This window comes from Mauremys mutica, chromosome 8, assembly GCF_020497125.1.
Source record: "Mauremys mutica isolate MM-2020 ecotype Southern chromosome 8, ASM2049712v1, whole genome shotgun sequence".
NCBI lineage: Eukaryota > Metazoa > Chordata > Testudines > Geoemydidae > Mauremys > Mauremys mutica.
Window position 1 is genome coordinate 95749559 of NC_059079.1, and position 18116 is coordinate 95767674.

The 18116-nt window shown below is 42.0% G+C and overlaps 2 protein-coding genes across 3 annotated transcripts in view; both read right to left on the bottom strand.

The window, feature by feature from the left end:
- LOC123376571 (E3 ubiquitin-protein ligase RNF14-like) overlaps nucleotides 1-3348 on the bottom strand; it is a 46714-nt gene extending 43366 nt beyond the window's left edge. Inside the window, exon 1 of one of the 2 annotated variants that reach the window (XM_045028666.1) lies at nucleotides 3030-3348. The gene's annotated coding sequence lies outside the window, so the exon portion shown is untranslated. The remainder of the gene's footprint in view (nucleotides 1-3029) is intronic. The other variant, XM_045028665.1, reaches the window with a different exon arrangement.
- A 4736-nt stretch (nucleotides 3349-8084) lies between these two features.
- The window catches only part of HSPA4 (heat shock protein family A (Hsp70) member 4), a 36547-nt gene continuing 26515 nt past the window's right edge, over nucleotides 8085-18116 (bottom strand). The window contains exons 13-19 of the mRNA XM_045028664.1: nucleotides 17844-17933; nucleotides 16155-16307; nucleotides 13784-13909; nucleotides 11253-11360; nucleotides 9549-9668; nucleotides 8840-9001; nucleotides 8085-8347 (exon numbers count right to left, since the gene is read on the bottom strand). Coding sequence (XP_044884599.1) covers nucleotides 8141-8347; nucleotides 8840-9001; nucleotides 9549-9668; nucleotides 11253-11360; nucleotides 13784-13909; nucleotides 16155-16307; nucleotides 17844-17933 — 966 coding nt within the window. The 3' untranslated portion in view covers nucleotides 8085-8140. The remainder of the gene's footprint in view (nucleotides 8348-8839; nucleotides 9002-9548; nucleotides 9669-11252; nucleotides 11361-13783; nucleotides 13910-16154; nucleotides 16308-17843; nucleotides 17934-18116) is intronic.

An 18116-nucleotide genomic window follows, 5' to 3' on the forward strand; every position in this document is an offset into this window, starting at 1 on the left:
TGTATCCAGGTTAGCTTTAATCTAACTACCTTACTTCAGGGTATGTCTACACTACAAAATTAGGTCAATTTTATAAAAGTCAATTTTTAGAAATGGATTTTATACAGTCGATTGCATATGTCACACATTGAGCGCATTAAGTCGGTGGACTGCATCCTCACTACCACACCTAGCGTCGACTTACAGTGCACTGCTCTGTGGGTAGCTATCCCACAGTTCCCGCAGTCTCCACCGCCCACTGGAATTCTGGGTTAAGCTCCCAATGCCTGATAGGACAAACAACACTGTCGTGGGTGCTTTGGGGTACATTTCGTCAGTTGCCCCTCCCTCCGTGAGAGCAACGGCAGACAATTGTTTTGCGCCAGACACCAGGGCTGCGCATCAGAAAGGCTTTGAAAACCAGTTTCATGACTGGCCAGGCTTCGGTGTGACAGTTGTGTGTGTTTCTCCTTGATGCAAACCCACCCTCTTTGTTGATTTTAATTCCCTGTAAGCCAACCACCCTCTGCCCTTCGAAATAAAGTAACTATTATTTTGAAACCATACAGTCTTTCTTTATTCTGAGGTAGGGGTCATCAACCTTTCAGAAGTAGTGTGCCGAGTCTTCATTTATTCACGCTAATTTAAGGTTTCGCGTGCCAGTAATACATGTAAACGTTTTTAGAAGGTCTCTTTCTATAAGTCTATATTATGTTACTAAACTATTGTTGTACGTAAAGTAAATAAGGTTTTTAAAATGTTTAAGAAGCTTGATTTAAAATTAAATTAAAACGCAGAGCCCCCCGGACCAGTGGCCAGGACCCGGGCAGTGTGAGTGCCACGGAAAATCAGCTCGCGTGCCGCCTCTGGCACGCGTGCCATAGGTTGCCTACCGCTGTTCTGGGGGGACTGCATGGACGCCTGTGCTGCTGAGATTGCCATGCTGACCAAAACAGAAATGAAATTCAAAAGTTCCCGGAGCTTGTCCTGTGTACCTGGCTAATGCATCGGAATTCAAAGTGCTGTCCAGAGTGGTCACAATGGAGCACTGTGGGATAGCTCCTGGAGGCCAATACCGTCGATTTGCATCCTCACTACCCCAAATTCGACCCAGCAAAGTCCATTTTAGCGCTATTCCCCTTGCCGGGGAGGAGTACAGAAGTGGATTTTAAGAGCCCTTTAGGTCAACGGAACTGGGTTGGTTGGTCATTTTTAAATCGACCTAACACAGCTAAATTCGACCTAACCCCATAGTGTAGACCGGCCTTTGAAAGCAGCAAGGACGTAGTCGTCTGGGCTGTTGAAACCCACTGTGGTCCCCTGGCTATGTACTTGCACTACTAGCCCACACTGACATGTCTCTGCTGCTATTTTACACAAGCTGAAAATTACACCTTGGTTGCAGTGTAGATATAATCTCAGGCCTGGTTTACACATACAAATTAGATCAACCTATCTACAGCGCTGTGCTGCAAGAAGTCACATGTTCTGAGGACTACGGCTATGTTAACAGAAGAATTCTTCTGTTGACCTAGCTATAACCTCTGAGTGGTGAATTAACTACACCAACAAAAAAATCCCTTGTAGAAGTGTCTACACTAGAGTGGCGCAGCGGCAGCACCGTAGCTGTGCCGCTGTAGAGCAAACATGGCCTCAGGCTCCTGCAACACTTAGGCCTTGGCTACACTTGCGAGTTATAATGCAATAAAGCAGCCCCTGGCGCCTTAGCTCACTCTCCATTCACACTGGCAAGGCACGTAGAGTGCTCTGACTCCGCAGCTACACTGCTGCTGGTACTCCACCTCGGAGAGTGGAATAACATTTGCTGTGCTTCCACTGGAGCGCTGCGGCACCAGTGTGAACGAGGTGGTGTTACACTGTGCTCTGATCAGCCTCTGGAAAAGTCCCATAATCCCCTTAAGTCAAGTGGCCACTCTTGTCATTGTTGTGAAATCAGCTGCAAGAATGCAGAAATGCCCTTTCAAAGCTCCTTTTCGGAGAAGCCGGCTGCTTATCAGCTCCAATAAAAAGCAAACATTTACTGTTTGCTGGGGGGGGGGTGCGCTGAACTTACAGGACAGCAGGCTCTCACACTCTCAGCACCCCAAAAACCTCATTCCCCCCCCACATACACACAACACACTCCCCATCACACCCCAACCCACACCCAACTTTGAAAAGCATGTTGCAGTCACTTGCATGCTGGGATAGCTTCACATAATGCACCGCTCCCAATATCGCTGCAAGTGCCACAAATGTGGCCATGGCAGTATGCTTGAAGCTGTCTGTGTGGCCAAACCGTAGTACTTCCCTACTGCGCTCTACCAAGGTGAGTTTAACTCACAGCACTCTACAGCTGCAAGTGTAGCCATGCCCTTAGTGCTTGTTTTTGTTGCAGTTATTATAACTCAAGTGTTGCCCCTAACACAACACCTGTCTGTGCACAAAGACCTTAACTCAAGTGCAGTGCCACTTTTAACTCAAATTGGCTGGCCTGTCAGGGGATACAACCACCTCTCAGCTGCTCACACAATCACACTGCTTAGCTCAAATAGTATTTCCAATCCCGGTGTGGCTGCTCTTGCTGGAGCTGTTAACTCCAACGTAGACAAGTCGAGTTAACGCCACAGAGTCCACAAACTCAGAGCAGTGTCAGACACAGCACACGCATCATCCAGGGTAAAGACGACTCTCACATGCACAGGTGAAAGGGCTGTGAGATAACAAGAAGGATCAGAGAGTGTTTGAAAGGAGACGTTCGGCCTGGGAAGTGCACCCCTAGCAGGTAACCCCAATGGGACTTCGGTTAGAAGAGTCAGGCCCTTGATTCTTAGACAATTTCCCAGCCCGCCCCTCTCCCCGTACCACTCTCTACCATCCCCCGCCAGCCCCTCTCTCCGCCCCGCTCCCCCCGCCAGCCCCTCCTCCTTCCCTTAGCCAGCCCCGCACCATTTCTCACCCTCGCCCCAACCCACCCTTCCCCTCACTGCTGCCCCCACCTCCTCGGTCCCGCCCTGCCGTCACAGCGGCCCCACATCCCGGCCTCTCACCTCCGCGCTCCTCGGCCCGCAGGCTCCGCTCCCAGCGCCGGCCCCTGGGCCCCAGCCAAGGCGCAGGAAGCGGTCGGGCCTGGTCCGCGGGACTCCCTGTCCCTCACGCTCACCTGGGCCGCGGGCAGCCTCCACCCTGCCCGCCCCTCACCGCGCAGCCGGGCCCTAGAGCGGCGGCCCGGGCCGAGCTTTAAGCAGAGCGGCTCGGAGCCAGCGCCCCCTAGAGGAGGGAGGCGGGCCCGGCGGAGCGGGACAGGGCTGCCGGTGACCCTTGGGCGGGGGGAGCCGCTGGTCGGCGGGCTGCGCGGACTGGTTGAGGGGAAGATCCGAGCGGCCCGCCCCGAGCTTGGTTTTCCCGTAGCTGCGAGCCTGGAGAGCAGGGGCGGGAAGGAGCTCGCGGGCGCTCCCGCTGGAGGTTGCTAGGCGACGGATTAGGAAGCGTGCGGCCTGGGCCTTGCCTGCGGGTGGCCCCAGCCTGGCCGCGCCTGGGCCCTGGCACACGGAGCGCTCGGTATTAAGCGGCCAGGCCCGGGGAGTAGGAACGTCTCCGAACGGAGCGACTCCGCGCAGCACGAGCCCGTCTGCAGCCGCAGACGTGACTCCAGTTTCACCGATGCTGCGTTGAGCTCGGTCTGTGGTTCTCCGAGCGAGCCCCGCAGCCGTGGGACATGCCGTTTAACAGGCTCCACTCGGAGCGCCTCAGCTGACTACCTCCGACGCCCTGCAGCCGCCACTGTTTGGGAGCCGCTTCTCAAGTCGTGCCCATGGGTGAGGGATACAGCAGATCCCCCTAGGGTGACCAGATGTCCCGATTTTATAGGGACAGTCCTGATTTTGGGGGCTTTTTCTTATAGAGGGTGCTATTACCCCCTCACCCTGTCCTGATTTTTCACACTTGGTGCCTGGTCATCCTAGATCCCCCTCTTAGAGCAGCAGGTCACAGGCCAGCTGCCCTCAGAACAGGCATTTGCGGTCATGGTAAAACTAATCTGAAATGTAGTCTGTTGCAACATTAAATTAAAACAGATAATGAACTGAATTATAAATGCTTCTAATGTCAGGAGCTCTTCATTTTGCAAAATTACCAAAGGCAAAAAGGGAATCCCATCAGATATTGCATAAACTCAAAAAGCTTGTTTCACTCACTCAGTGGAGTTGGTAATATCTTTTGTTGGACCTCACCCACCTTGTCTCTCCACCATCCTGAAACAAAACTCTGCTTAAATTGTCTCACTGTAAGCAATTGTGTTTTAATGTTAGGTTACTTAAAACTTAAAAAATCAGTAACTTTAACCTATTAACACACAGGCCCAAACTCGGGCCCTCCAGTGCAGAATTTTCAAGGTGAAGTTGATTTAGACATGTAGTCCCATTGACTTCAAAACAACAAACACTGATGGGATACAAGTTAGTAGTTGAAGCATTTCATTTTTGTGTAAATCTGATATAGCAGAAAGGGATGGTGATTGCAAGTAACTGGTTTGAGCATTGGCCTGCTAAACCCTGCTTTGAACAGGGGGTTGGACTAGATGACCTCCTGAGGTCCCTTCCAACCCTGATATGCTATGATTCTATTTATTTACTAACTTTGAATCTACTGCTAATACAGAAACTTCTGTACGTCTAGGTTTACTCAACTTGGGCAGTGCTGTTTTCCTTGTAATCCTGGTTCTCCCAATGAAGTTCCTTATGTAATCTTGCCTGTTAGACAAACTCTTTAGGGCAAGGTGCGAATTGTGGCATCTGCTTACACTATGAAAATATTTTGTATTGGTTAAAATACTAATCTTATGGGTGACATTGTCTGTTGCCTTTGCTAGCTCCACTGATTGGGGGGAGGGGAAAGAGAGAGAAATCAAATTAATACAATTCTGTAGGTTGGTTTTTCTCTTCAGCATACACAAATGCTTTTCAGAAGTCCCAGATTTCAGCCACAGCTAGCATTTACAATTTATTTAAAAATTTGAGTCAAATTATGCTGCCTTTTCAAAAACAGAGTCCCAAAAATAAGACATCCCCTGCCCCACACATCTTCAGAAGATGAAGGAAAGCAGAACTATCTGGAGGAGGCAAGCCAACTATTGCCTGAAAAAGATTACAGAAATGGCAAAGCCTTTGCACAAGCCATGCCATGTTTGATCATGTCTTGGTTCTGATCCAATTTAACTAGATTAGTATAGACCAGTTCTGTGCTAAAGGACTGCGCAATTTCATTGTTATAATACAGCTAAAACTTTATGACTTTACTTCTGAAGTGGTTTGCCATTCTGGCTAGCATGAACTGGTTTATCATGTATACACAGCTTGAATCACCTACCTCACAATTTTAGGTACAGCACAAAACTCATTTTCTTATTTCTTTAAAATTAGTGTTTTAAAACAGCTTTGTATGTAGAGGGCTGTCAAAATATTACTCCTTTCATGTAAACAAGCTCATTCTGGTCTGTTTGCAGGATCAAATGGTGCAATACGATTCCCAATAATGAAATTCTTAGTTGTTGGATTTCTGGCATTCAAAACATGCTCATAAAAGCTCAGCTGCATTGGTCTGGGCATCGCATTTGTACAGCTGACTCAAGAATAACCAAGGCCATACTTTATGGTCAGATATATCAAGGCACCTATTCTTCTGATGGCCAGTGCCAACAATATAAAAACACCCTGAAGTCAAACCTGAATTCATATGAGGTTGACTCCAGCACCTGGGAAGCAACATCCCATGACAGTGCCAGATAGCAGCATGTGTCATGTTGCTGTTGACCACTTTGAAGCAAGGCGCAATATGTAATATATTCCCTGATAACCAGAAACTTCTATGCTTATGTTCTGTACCATTCACTTTTTTTTTTGAACATCTTAAAAATTTTATTAAATCTGAAAAATGCAAAGCAAGGATACAACAGTCTGTGATCTTGTGTCTTATAGATAACTGTTTGCAGTTCTCACATTAGTCTGATCTTGCATACATATGGTCACTTAGTATTTTGTTTAATCCTCATACATCAATGACTCCATCCTCAAACAAGTTTTTAAAAAAATGGATTTTAAAAAAAAAATTATAATTTGGTGGAACTGGAGGATGGAAGGACAGATGTGTGATACTGCTGGTTTCCAGTACGGTCACTCAAGAATGAGTGGAAATATTACAGGAGTGTAGTGGGAGTATTAATAGAACTAGTATTAAGAGAGCTAGCACTGATGTGATTCAAGTTGAACTGATGTGGGCTGATGCAGTTTTAATGTTTGCTCAAAGACAGTGCATTTGGACCAGTAATTGTACTGTTTCACAAGCATTCTAATTTTGAGTGTACAGCCCTTTTTTTTTTTTTTTTTTTTAAAAGTGTTTCCAGTACTCCTCTACCCCAATATAACCCTGTCCTCAGGAGCCAAAAAAATCTTACCATGTTGTAGGTGAAACCACGTTATATCAAACTTGCTTTGATCCGCTGGAGTGTGCAGCTCCCCGTCCCCGAAGCACTGCTTTACCGTGTTATATCCAAATTCTTGTTATGTCATATTATATCAGGGTAGAGGTGTACTTGGTGGGTGTTGTAAATACTGATAACTGTAGGATAAGCCCCAAGGTAACTCTTAACAGCAACTCTACAGGAAATATTGCACACATGGTGGTATTTAACAGCAAGTTCATTAGTCACAACCCTTTACCATAAGATATTAAGACATATACTATTCCTGAAGTCCCATAAAATGGATTTAAGTGAGCTATTGTAGAAGCACACAATGTTCTAATTGATTTTTTTTATTAAGGAACACCATTCAATTCTTGCATTTGTCTGGAAAGAGCAAATGGAGCAGATTGTACACACTGCAACTTCTTGTTACTTCAAAAACATCACTGTGGCAAATAAAATTGAGGCTGCTGTCACTTATCAATTTATCCCCAAGTTGCAACTGTTGCCTTGACCATACCTGACAATTTAAAAAAGTAATCCAGTACAGTCCAGTGCATTTATTTCTTGTAATATAAGTGGATGTTTCAACTTTTGATTTAAAACACATACAAATTAACATTTTCAGGTTTATATGACAATTATCAATACTAGAAGCAAAGTTATGGGTAGAAGAGCTCATGAAAAAAAGTTGAATTTTTCTCTTGCTGGAAGATAATTAAACCAAGCATTTCAAATGCAGGTCTCATGGAAACAAGTATCTCTTTCAATGGTTAGCAACTAATCAAAGTCATCCATCAGTTCAAGCAGCCAGGAGTATAAATCCTCAATCTCTCTACAAGCAGCTAATTTAACTAGGGACAAAAGTTTTGTACAATATTTAGATGGCTAGGGAGAGTTTACCATGAACACAGACGCTTGCATATCTAATAGCAGGTTCAGATAGTCTGAAATATAGATGTATACAATTGCTACTCTGCATATCAGATATCTGAATTTGATTTTATACTCAGTATTAATGCTCTATCCATAATGGAGCATGGACCCCAGCTGAGGAAGAATCTTGAGCTCAGTTCTTAGGAACATAATACCACAGGTATACAGGTCACCTCACCCATGACTCCAAACCTTCCATAGCTATCAACTGCACAAGTGCAAACATGAAATTAGTGGAATTCACAGACTGGAACATGTCCCTATTGTGTCTGTTAATGAAAAATAACTAGATTCAAATGGTATTTAATTTAGCTTATGTTCCTCTGTGCTCTGGAAAAGAGCTAAAAACCTCACTGCCATCTCCATGTAGTCTTTGAAATATTAATGGACACTTACAACATAGTTGCTGAAAACCACAATAGAAACTTAGTGGTAAGTTGGAAGTTTCATGTTCTGCCATCTTACTTCTTTAAATCAAGACTCTGCATGAATATAATAAAACAGAATCAGCTGATGGCTGTTTCAGTAAATCTATTAAGAATTACTAGGGACTTCTAAATACACATTATGGCAAGAGATACAATATACTTGACTGAGTAGTAGTTAGCTACTTGGGCATTCTGACTCTCAATACATTGACCAATCCTCTCCAAACACTGCTGTGATAAAGTTGTAGTATTCACTTGCTCCAATTTATATTCAGAACATACAAAGTTGACAATTTAAAGCTTTATTGTAGTTTGTAATATAAACAAGTGATGACATTCAGTCAATGTCCATTTCTGGGAGTTTCTTTTCTGTAGCTGTTGGAGCAGTTGTATTAGTGCCCTGTTCAGCCGGCTGGGACCCTATGTTGGCATCTCCCTGGCCTTCTACTGGTCCATTCTGTTCAGCTGGATTTTGCTCCTCTTTAGGGATTTCTGCCTTGGGTTTTGGTTTTGTGACTATAGGATTGCAGATACCTGTCAATTCCTAAAATAAGAGTTGAGAGAATTTACGTTAGAGCACACATTAAGGCCTATACCTACAGTCATCACCTAAAGTAGCTTACGACAACACTAGTTGAGTGTTCTCAGCAGAAGGCAGAAGTGCCACTACATAGTTTTGGGAGGCGTAGTTGAAAATAGTACTACTCTTATTTCCCACTTTACCTCCTCCTCAGAGCCTCTCTGAGCATAAAGAAATACTGGCAACTATAACAATAACTGCAGCAAAGAGTCCTGTGGCACCTTATAGACTAACAGACGTATTGGAGTATGAGCTTTCGTGGGTGAATACCCACTTCGTCGGATGCATGTCATGTTAGTCTATAAGGTGCCACAGGACTCTGGATCTGTAAAAGCATCAAAGACTAACACTGCTACCCCTCTGATACTATAACAATAACTGGTAACAATAACTCATACCACTTACGCAAAATGAAACTGGTTTCATATTTCTCTGCAAAGTCAAACAAGATCTTACTTTAGTTTTAGCTTGGATGTCCTTAGTCTTTATAATGGGGTCCAAAGTAAGACTTCTCTTGTTCTGAAGATTAAGCTTATTGTTCATCCATTCCATAGCTTCACTTACACTCTTCTCCACTTTTACCATATCTGCTGCATCTAAATGGTCATACTGTTCATCCTAAAGTATGAAAAAAATTACACAGCACATTTATACATTTTCACAGTATTTTAAACATCTAGACAACATATTTGTTTTGCTTCTCCATCAAATCTTATCCTCCAATTTCAGAATGGATTGTCAGCTGGAATTTGCCCAAAGGGAAACTTTATTTTACACTTAGCAGGGCAAAATTTTGCTGAGCAGCCCATGGTACCATTCTGAGTATGGTCAAATGGAAGAGAGCTGGCAGCCACAGAACTTCATAATGCTCTGTGATTTCCCCCAGTGGAGGGAACTTGTCTGGGAGAAAGCGGGTTTACAAGTGTCACTGGCAGCCATCATTCCAATTATATGAACATACAAGAGTCCTAGTTTTATTTGTAAGAAAGTCAACATTAAATATTGAGACGTTAATTCCTGCCACTGCTCCCCAAACCAAGAGACTGCATTATTTGTTGGCCATTCCCACCACATCTTATGCTGAAAAAATGTGGAAAGAAATCCAAGATAGCTTTTCAACACTTCCTATTAATCAGCAGCAAAACATTCGAAAAACTGAAGATACCTTTGCTTTGAATGCATGAATAACTTTCATATACTGTTGTATTTGCTTCCCCAGATCCTCAAATGCTTTTGGTCTTTCCTCTGATTCTTGAAACCGTGCCTGAATAGGCTGACCCAGAGACTGAAATAAAGGACAGAACAGGTTACTGAAATTTTAAACACAGCACTGTATTGGACCTACAGTGACTTTTTAATACAAGGCAGTGCTTCGTAACTTTTTTTGAGTCCCCTCCTCCCATTTTAGGAAAAGGAAATTAGTCTCACACCCTCCTCCAACCTGCCATGTGTTGTTGAAGGCACATCCATATTGTAGCTCAGGGGTCGGCAACCTTTCAGAAGTGGTATGCTGAGTCTTCATTTATTTACTCTAATTTAAGGTTTCACGTTCCAGTAATACATTTTAAGGTTTTTAAAAAGTCTCTTTCTAAAATTCTATAATATATAACTAAACTATTGTTGTATGTAAAGTAAATAAGGTTTTTAAAATGTTTAAGAAGCCTTATTTAAAATTAAATTAAAATGCAGAGCCCTCCAGACCAGTGGCCAGGACCCGGGCAGTGTGAGTGCCACTGAAAAAATCAGCTCGCGTGCCGCCTTCGGTACGCATGCCATAGGTTGCCTACCCCTGTTGTAGTTCAGAATACGATGCTTCCTCCCCTTTCTTACATGCTTTGATGGGAACTGAAAGTTAACTATTGACATTTAGATTATCACTGGCATTCTAGTTAGCACAAACTGAGTGCAAGAGGCAATTCATGTCTCTGAACTATTGTTTCATGCTCTGTCACCTCAGGGCTTGTGTACATGAAGCAGCAATGTGCACTAAGGGGTGTGATTTCTATAGCATACTAACGTGTCGCACATTATTTGATCTGTGTAGACCCTGCCGGTGTGCACTAAAAGTTCCCTAGTTCGCTTTAATGCCCACCTCAGGGGACATGTCCCACCTTTTATCAAATACTGGTATTGTGTGTATTTCATCACTATTGTCAAGTGAAAATATAGGGCTCTACTTATTCACATATTAAAATATTTTATAAATCAAAACAAAAGCCACACTGGGGAAGCTTTGCCAAGACTAATTACAAGTTTATCTTATTCAAAAACGTTAAAATAGTTCATTATACCTTTTCATAATAAATTACAGAATGCTTTCAAATTCACTAGTATTCCTGCTAAAGACATTAGAGCATCTTCCCCCCTGCTGGCAATACAGAATATAGCTAACCTTTTACTTCTAATTTACTTTAGATAAACTGTACAGGAGATTACGCTTAGACTACCATTAGGATTAAATAATATGGCAAGGTAGTTTTCTTCTAGCCTCCAAAATTAGTCTTCCGTAACTTTAAAGCTCATTTGTATAAAAACATTTTCCTGTTATAAGTCACCTGTGTTACCTTTTAAGAGCAAGTAGCAATTCTCACATCTACCTTTCCTTCCCTCCCCAAAGAGATTCAGGAGAAAGAAAAACGCCTACACAATGCAGCACTCGCATCACTAGCATTTCCTTTCACTTTAGGCTCAACTAAAAGCTTCTCCTGCCTATGCTCTTAAATTATTTTCTTCTTCATGTTTGCAAGCAACACCACCTCCCAACTCATTTAAATAATTTATTGTTCATTAGGGCCTGATTTATAGCTTAAGTGGAATAAATTCAATTGAGACCTGAAGATGACAACTACAGTTCTGAAGTGCCACTTACCTTGAGTTCAGTTAGTTTATCAATGTAAACTTGTTTGGGTTGGTCTTCACCATCTTCATACAACCAATTTTCAGTGTCTTCCAGTTTCAAAGTGAAACTATTTCTATCCTGAGACCAGAAACAACCAATATGAATTGAATACTGAATTTAGAGATTATCTCCCATAAGAGAAAAGTGATAAACATCTGGTGTCATCTGGATACTCTTTCCTGAAACATGATGGACATTTTGTCTGGTCTGTTAGAACTTAAATATTTTCTTTAAAGAAAGCTTGAAGTGTTGGTGTAGAGTAGAATTTTTTTTTTAAACCGAGGCCTTGACTACCCCAGAAAGGGTTTGCCAGCCCAGCTATACTGGCAACAAGCCTTTTTTCCCGGTATAACTGCCATTTAAGCTAGAGCTTTTGCTGGTATAGAAATGCAAAAGTCACACCCCTAATGTTATTTTACCAGCAAAAGTTTCTAGTGTACACCTAGCCTTATTGTTAAGATAGAGATCATAGAGTAAGGGGTGTCAATCTATGACAAGGGCTGAATTCTATTCTCATTTGTGGGCTGGAACATACATTTAAGAATGGATACCTTCAACTGGCTGTGGTCAACAGGGCCAACAATCCTGGAGAGCATAAATGGGAATTTTGAGTAGTAGAGAGGTGATTTAACCTCTATATTCAGCACTGTTCCAACTGCTGCTGGAATATTCTTTCCCATTCTGGTGCCCACAATTCAAGAAGGACATTAATATATTGGAGAGGGTTCAGAGAAAAGCCACAAGAATTATAGAACAATAAAAAACCAAGAGAGATTCAAAGAGCTCAATCTATTCGGTTTAACAAAGAAAAGGTTAAGGGGTGACCAACAGTTAGAGCCCTTAAATAAAATAAAAACTGAAAATTATTTTTTTCCAGGATTTACAGGTGTTTATTACTACAACAAAAAGATGAAAATCATGCAAAAAAATTTCTGGATAAATTTTGGGGGTTATTTTGGTGGACAGAAGGATGGAGGGGGGTGAAGTATTCAGTAGATTAATGCTCTGATGAATAGAATTCAATGTGGTTTGCTGCAGAACTAAAACAAAACTCAAAACACAAAGCCACCTCTGAGTTTAAGAAAACAATACATCTCTAATCCCCAAATAAAAACTTTTCATTTGAATAAACAAGGTACTGTTGCAGACTTAGAAGTATTAGCCAATAATATTTACATTAAATAACTGGACCACACCATTTGCAACGCATACTCTCAGCTTCATCCTTTTCTTGTTTTTGAACTTTTGAATATTTCCCTTGTGGTCTGAAACACATCCTGATACAGATTTTCATTTTCATTTTCTTCCCCTTTTACTGTTATCTGCTAATAGCCTGAAATGCGTACATGAGATTTATCAGTACGTTCAGCTGTGCATGCACTTCAGAGCTTGTGTGCGCACGCTTTTTTATTGTGTATATCTTCTAGACCACCAATACATAGTCTTACTTTAACAGGCAGCTTTGCATATACACATACAGACTAATGTATTATCGTAATACATCTCTCATGCAATGTATTGTATTTTCCTAATAAAACAAGTTATTTTTTATATATTTGAATGATACAAAAGTAACAGAGTGAAATTGGAGAAATTTTTTTTTGTAAAATCTGTTTTTTTTCAGTAAAACATCAATTTAAACTGAAAATGAAGGGGCTTAATTACAGTCTATAAATATCTACATGGAGAACAAATATTTAATAATGGGCTCTTCAATCTATCAGAAAAAGCTACAACATAATCCAATGGCTGGAAGTTGAAGCCAGACAAATTCAGACTGGAAATAAGGTGTACATTTTTAATGGTGAGAGTAATTAACCTTTAGAACAGTTTACAAAGGGTTTTGGTGGATTCTCCATCACTGAATTTTTTTCTAAAAGATATACTTTAGGAATGATTTTGGTGAAGTTCTAGATCACCACAATTGTCCTTTCTGGCCTTGGAATCTTTGAATTCACAGCAGAACTCGTGGGAGATTTGCACTGAGATCAGGGGTAAAAAAACAAAACAGTGGTCCTAAAAATGAGAATATTTTATCCACCAAGTGAGGCTGACCATGACAATAAAGTACTCCCCATTCTCATTCCTTTGAGCATTGCTTCAACTCCCTTCTCTATTTCACCTGGGAATGATCACTAATTAAAAAGTTAATATTTGCATTCAAGTGTTATCATTTGGGTTCTAGAATTAACACTTCCCTGAGGTTAATGTAGGGTAGACGAGTTGACACTTGAGTTCTTATCTCAGGTAGTTTGCAAACTAAGAAAGGCATTATCAGTTTACACTTGGTCTCATGTTTGAAATGTTTATTCTCATAACCATGGAGGACTAGAAAGTTACTTTTCTTAAAAAATGAAAGCTACTTTTCTGAATGTAACATGCAGGCCACAAACACATCCAGGGTGTTTGACAGACTTGGTTTAAAGACTGTTAATGGAAGAGACCTGAAATTTTAGACCACAAAGAACAAAAAAGGTATTAGTCAAATTGGCAATACTTACATCTTCACTAACAAATTTCTCATACAAGCCACAGAGCTTGTCTCTCATATCATACACATATTCCTCCACTGCATTCTTGGCATCATTCCGCTCTTTCTCCAGTTTATCCTGCATGATCATTTTACCCTGCAGAAAAGAAATTAGTTCAATCTTACTCAATAATTAGACCTCAATTAAAGTTTTTATAATAGCATTAGAGACAACATACTGAGGAGCAAGTATAAGCAAATGCCTGGATGCATCAGAGATGAATGAAGCCATCAGGACAGAGACAATTTCAATTGAGTATTTTTGTGGGGAAATGCATTTTTAAGCTCATCTACCCACACTACAAAAGCCACTGAGAAACAGACTGATGTCAGCCTTTAGGGTATCTGTGCCATCTAAGCTTAAATTTTAATTGATGAATGATTTTATTCTCCTGCTTGTTGGTTCCTTGAGAAGAAACTTGTTTTCCCTAAGGATTGCTGTATTTTTAGTTAGAGATGTCTATGTAAAGGTAACCCAGACTTTAGGAACCAAATCCAATTCTGACGCTGCTAATAAGACTTCTTTGCATTACTTGGGCACTTTCATTCTGCTTTGATATCTCCAAGGGAGATTCTCCTATGGTTTGGAAAGGAAGTACTTTTTGGTAATCAGCGTGCTATCATCCTGCTCTGTTTCCTCTGCTGAGGGAAGATGAGTACCAAGTGTAAGTAGGACTTGTATCCTCAAAGGAAGAAAGGAAATGTTTCATGTGGCTGGGACTAACCCCTCCCAGCAGACTCCAGAAATTCTCCCCCCCTCTCCAACCCTTTGCAAGGTCAACACTTCCTAAGCCAGTGAAAAAACTAGCACAGCAGCACATGTGCGCCTGCCAATCCAGTGTCCAATGCCTTAGATTTCAGCAACAAGCGAACACATTTCTTGTCGCTCATAGAACTCACTTCAAGCACTCAAACTATCAAGCAAGATCACAGGCAAATCAGGAAGAGGATAAAGAGGCAGCTACATCAGAAACTTTGCCATATGGACTTGTATTTCAATGAGACACAGCTTTACAACTTTGCTGTAACTGTGAAAGATGGAAGGTGATGAACAAATTCCGTATTGGAGATCTCGCTTAAGACGACAATGACACCAACAGGCTAGGCTGTATTATTTGTATTAAAATGGAACGCAGAGTCCCCAGTCAGGATTGAGAACTCATTGTGTTGGTTGCTGTAGTGACAATCCCTGGCTTTATTAAAAAAAAAGTACAGTCTCAGAGAGCTGAATAACCAATTACTTTTAAACACAGAATTCAATTTAGGCAGCATACTGATCCAACTCAAAACTTGGTACTCTAGTTTCCAAGTTTTAAGACTGACTCTAACATAGCAAAGAATTCCAAGGCCAATACAATCTGAATTGCCCAGGCAGTTGGAGGACAAGTGCTCTAGCTGTGGCCATCTGAAGAGATACCAATGATTTAGTAGCAGACATTCAGGGAACCAGATGGATTGACTTTGATTGGAACAGGTGACAAGAGCTTCAGAATAACCAATAAATCTATAAAACAATCCAGTACTACAGATAAAGAACAATCAATATGAATCAGAAAAATTTAGCTGCTGTAAACAGTGTGCACAGGATTTTTTTAATCACACTGAATTCTTTACATAGTTGTAAAGAAAAAGGAGCTACTGGTTACCTCATACTGTGGTGTTTTTACCATTTAAGAAGGCCTCAGATGTCATTTGAAGTCTTGTGATTTGAAGCAACCAGCCTTCATTAACTGACCTATTAACAGCTCCCCAAATGCCACATGACCCAAGAATTGAGATATTAGCCTTTGATTAACTTACTTTACCATTTCTGGTGGCAAAAAATGCACTGCAAGCTTCGCTTTTGGAGTTTGTATTATATAATTAAATTGTCCCGCTCCTGCCAACATTAAATGCATTTTTTATACCTTTAACATTTTTCCACTGAAAACACTAACTAGCAAGACATTAGATAGGTGCTCAGAAACGAACGTGATGAGTGCAGTAATAAATACCTAGGTTATGGGTTCAGAAACTTAGTGTCAGTTCACAAAGCACTTTTTCTAAAATGTAGCCATATTCCCAATTTGCAATTGTAGAATACCTCTGTAGCAAGTTACAGCAGATGCTCATCAGGAAAAGGTGTGTATTTTTAGCTGTCTTAATGCAGTTAGTTTTGCCCTCCTTGGAGAAAGTTAGCCATACTGTCTGCTCTTGCTCTTCATAACATCTCACCCTCTCCTCTGCCTTTCTCCAGTTGGAAATGAGGAGAGTCAGCACCTTGTGACCAGCAGTCTCTGTGCAGACCACCTTTGTAAGACTATAGCCTAGATAGAGGTAAAAGTACCATTAAGTTATTTTACCTCATTCTCAATGAATAAGTTCAGCATATCCTTCCCTATCTGCCACAGCAACTGATTCTCAATGGGAAGGTCCACTGTACTAGTCTTTACTTTAGCCTTCTTGGCTTGAGGAGGTTGATCCATTTTCTTGTCTTTTGATCCAGCCTGAGATGTCTGCATTAAAAAAAAAAACAAAAACCAAACAAACAATATTTAGAGCGCAATAGTCACTAAAGCAGGCGAGGGAAAACTGTGGTCCAGGGGAACACATCTGGCCCTTCAGATGTTTTAATCTGCCCCTTGAGCTCCCGCCGGGGAGCAGGATCAGGAGCCTGTTCCACTCAGCATGTACCGCACAGCTCCCAGAAGCAGCAGCACGTCCCCTCTCTGTCTCCTACGCACAGGGGCATCCAGGAGGCCCCAAGCGCTGCCCCCGCAGTTCCCATTGGCCGCCAACCATGGCCAATGGGAGCTACAGGGGCAGCGCCTGCGGACAGGGCAGCGCGCAGAGCCACGTGGCTGCACCTCCACATAGGAGGGACATACCGCTATTTCCAGGAGCTGCTTGAGGTAAGTGCCGCCCGGAGCCTGTACCTCTGACCCCTTTCAGCACCCCAACCTCCTGCCCCAGCCCTGATCCCACTCTTGCCCTCTGAACACCTTGGTCCCACCCTCTTGCACCCCAGGGCCCGCACCACCAGCTGGAGCCCCCCGCCCCCCACCTGCACAACCCCGTTCCAGCCTGGAGCCTCCTCATTTCTGGGCCCACCCCAGGGCTAGCATCCCAACCCCCAATTTCGTGAGCATTCATGGCCCCCATACAATTTCCATACCCACGTGGCCCTCAGGCCAAGAAGTTTGCCCACCTCCGCACTGAAGGGACACCCAATTCAAGTCACATTTGTCTTAATTTTTCTATTACTATGTTTATTAACATTTTAAGTTACTAGAGCAAACTATCAGTCAGTGCTGCTTCATTTCTTCTGAATGGAATTGTCAGCTGCTTTGAAATTCTGTGACAAAGTCTATAGATTTTGCAGCTTTCTAGTCTGGTAGTAAGGAAATTCTGGAACAGCTTCACTTATATTAAAAATGAAGACTTGTTTAAATACTGCATTGATTGCATTCAGTTCAATACAACAGCCGTGTGCTATTCATTTTAAAACTGAATTTAGTTTTATGCTGCTCCAAATTCTGTTTTAAACATGTCACATATTTCTGTATCAAAGGCAAAACTACCTGGTACAAATTGTTAGGGGAAATTTGTGGTTTTGGCAGCTGAGTAGCAGACAGTGGGAGCATTTGGTACTAGGAATGTAGCTTGAGACTGGGCGAAGCACACTTTTGCTTAAATGATCACCAGTCAGAGTTAACATTGACATTTAAGTAGTCAGTTTAGTGTTTGGCATGAACAATCCTTTCAAATGAATGTGGCAGTTCACACATCCCAGAGATACTGTTTCAAGTTATCTGCAGTCTCAGGGAGATAGCATTGCATCAATTTATGGTCTGTTCGTATTTGAAGGCACTAGTCGCAGTCAGGAGAACTAGAAATACTTTTAAGTGAAAGCTTAGTTTTCAGAACCTAGTTCTGTGGCAAGGGGTGGAGAATGGGTTCTGATTATACATTACAGAGCAAACACTCCAGAAGGCAAAATGCTCTAACCAGATGAGCTAAGCAGACAATAAGACATCAAATACACTTAGTACCTCCATTTCTTCAGACTCTGCCTTACTGTCAGCTTGTGCTTGCTGCTGCTCTTCATTCTTTTGTTGCTCTTCCTGGTCTACTTGCATCTTCTGAAATTAGAAGAAAACACTTAAATGTAGAGCTAAGTCTCAAATACCTAGTTTTATATGACCCAGTATATAACCAGTTTAAACTTTTGGACTGGTCACTGTGATTGTAGAGTTAGTACTCTTCAGGTCCTGCAGTGAAAATCTAAATTTAGTTAAAGTGAAGCTAGAAACTATGTAACAGGG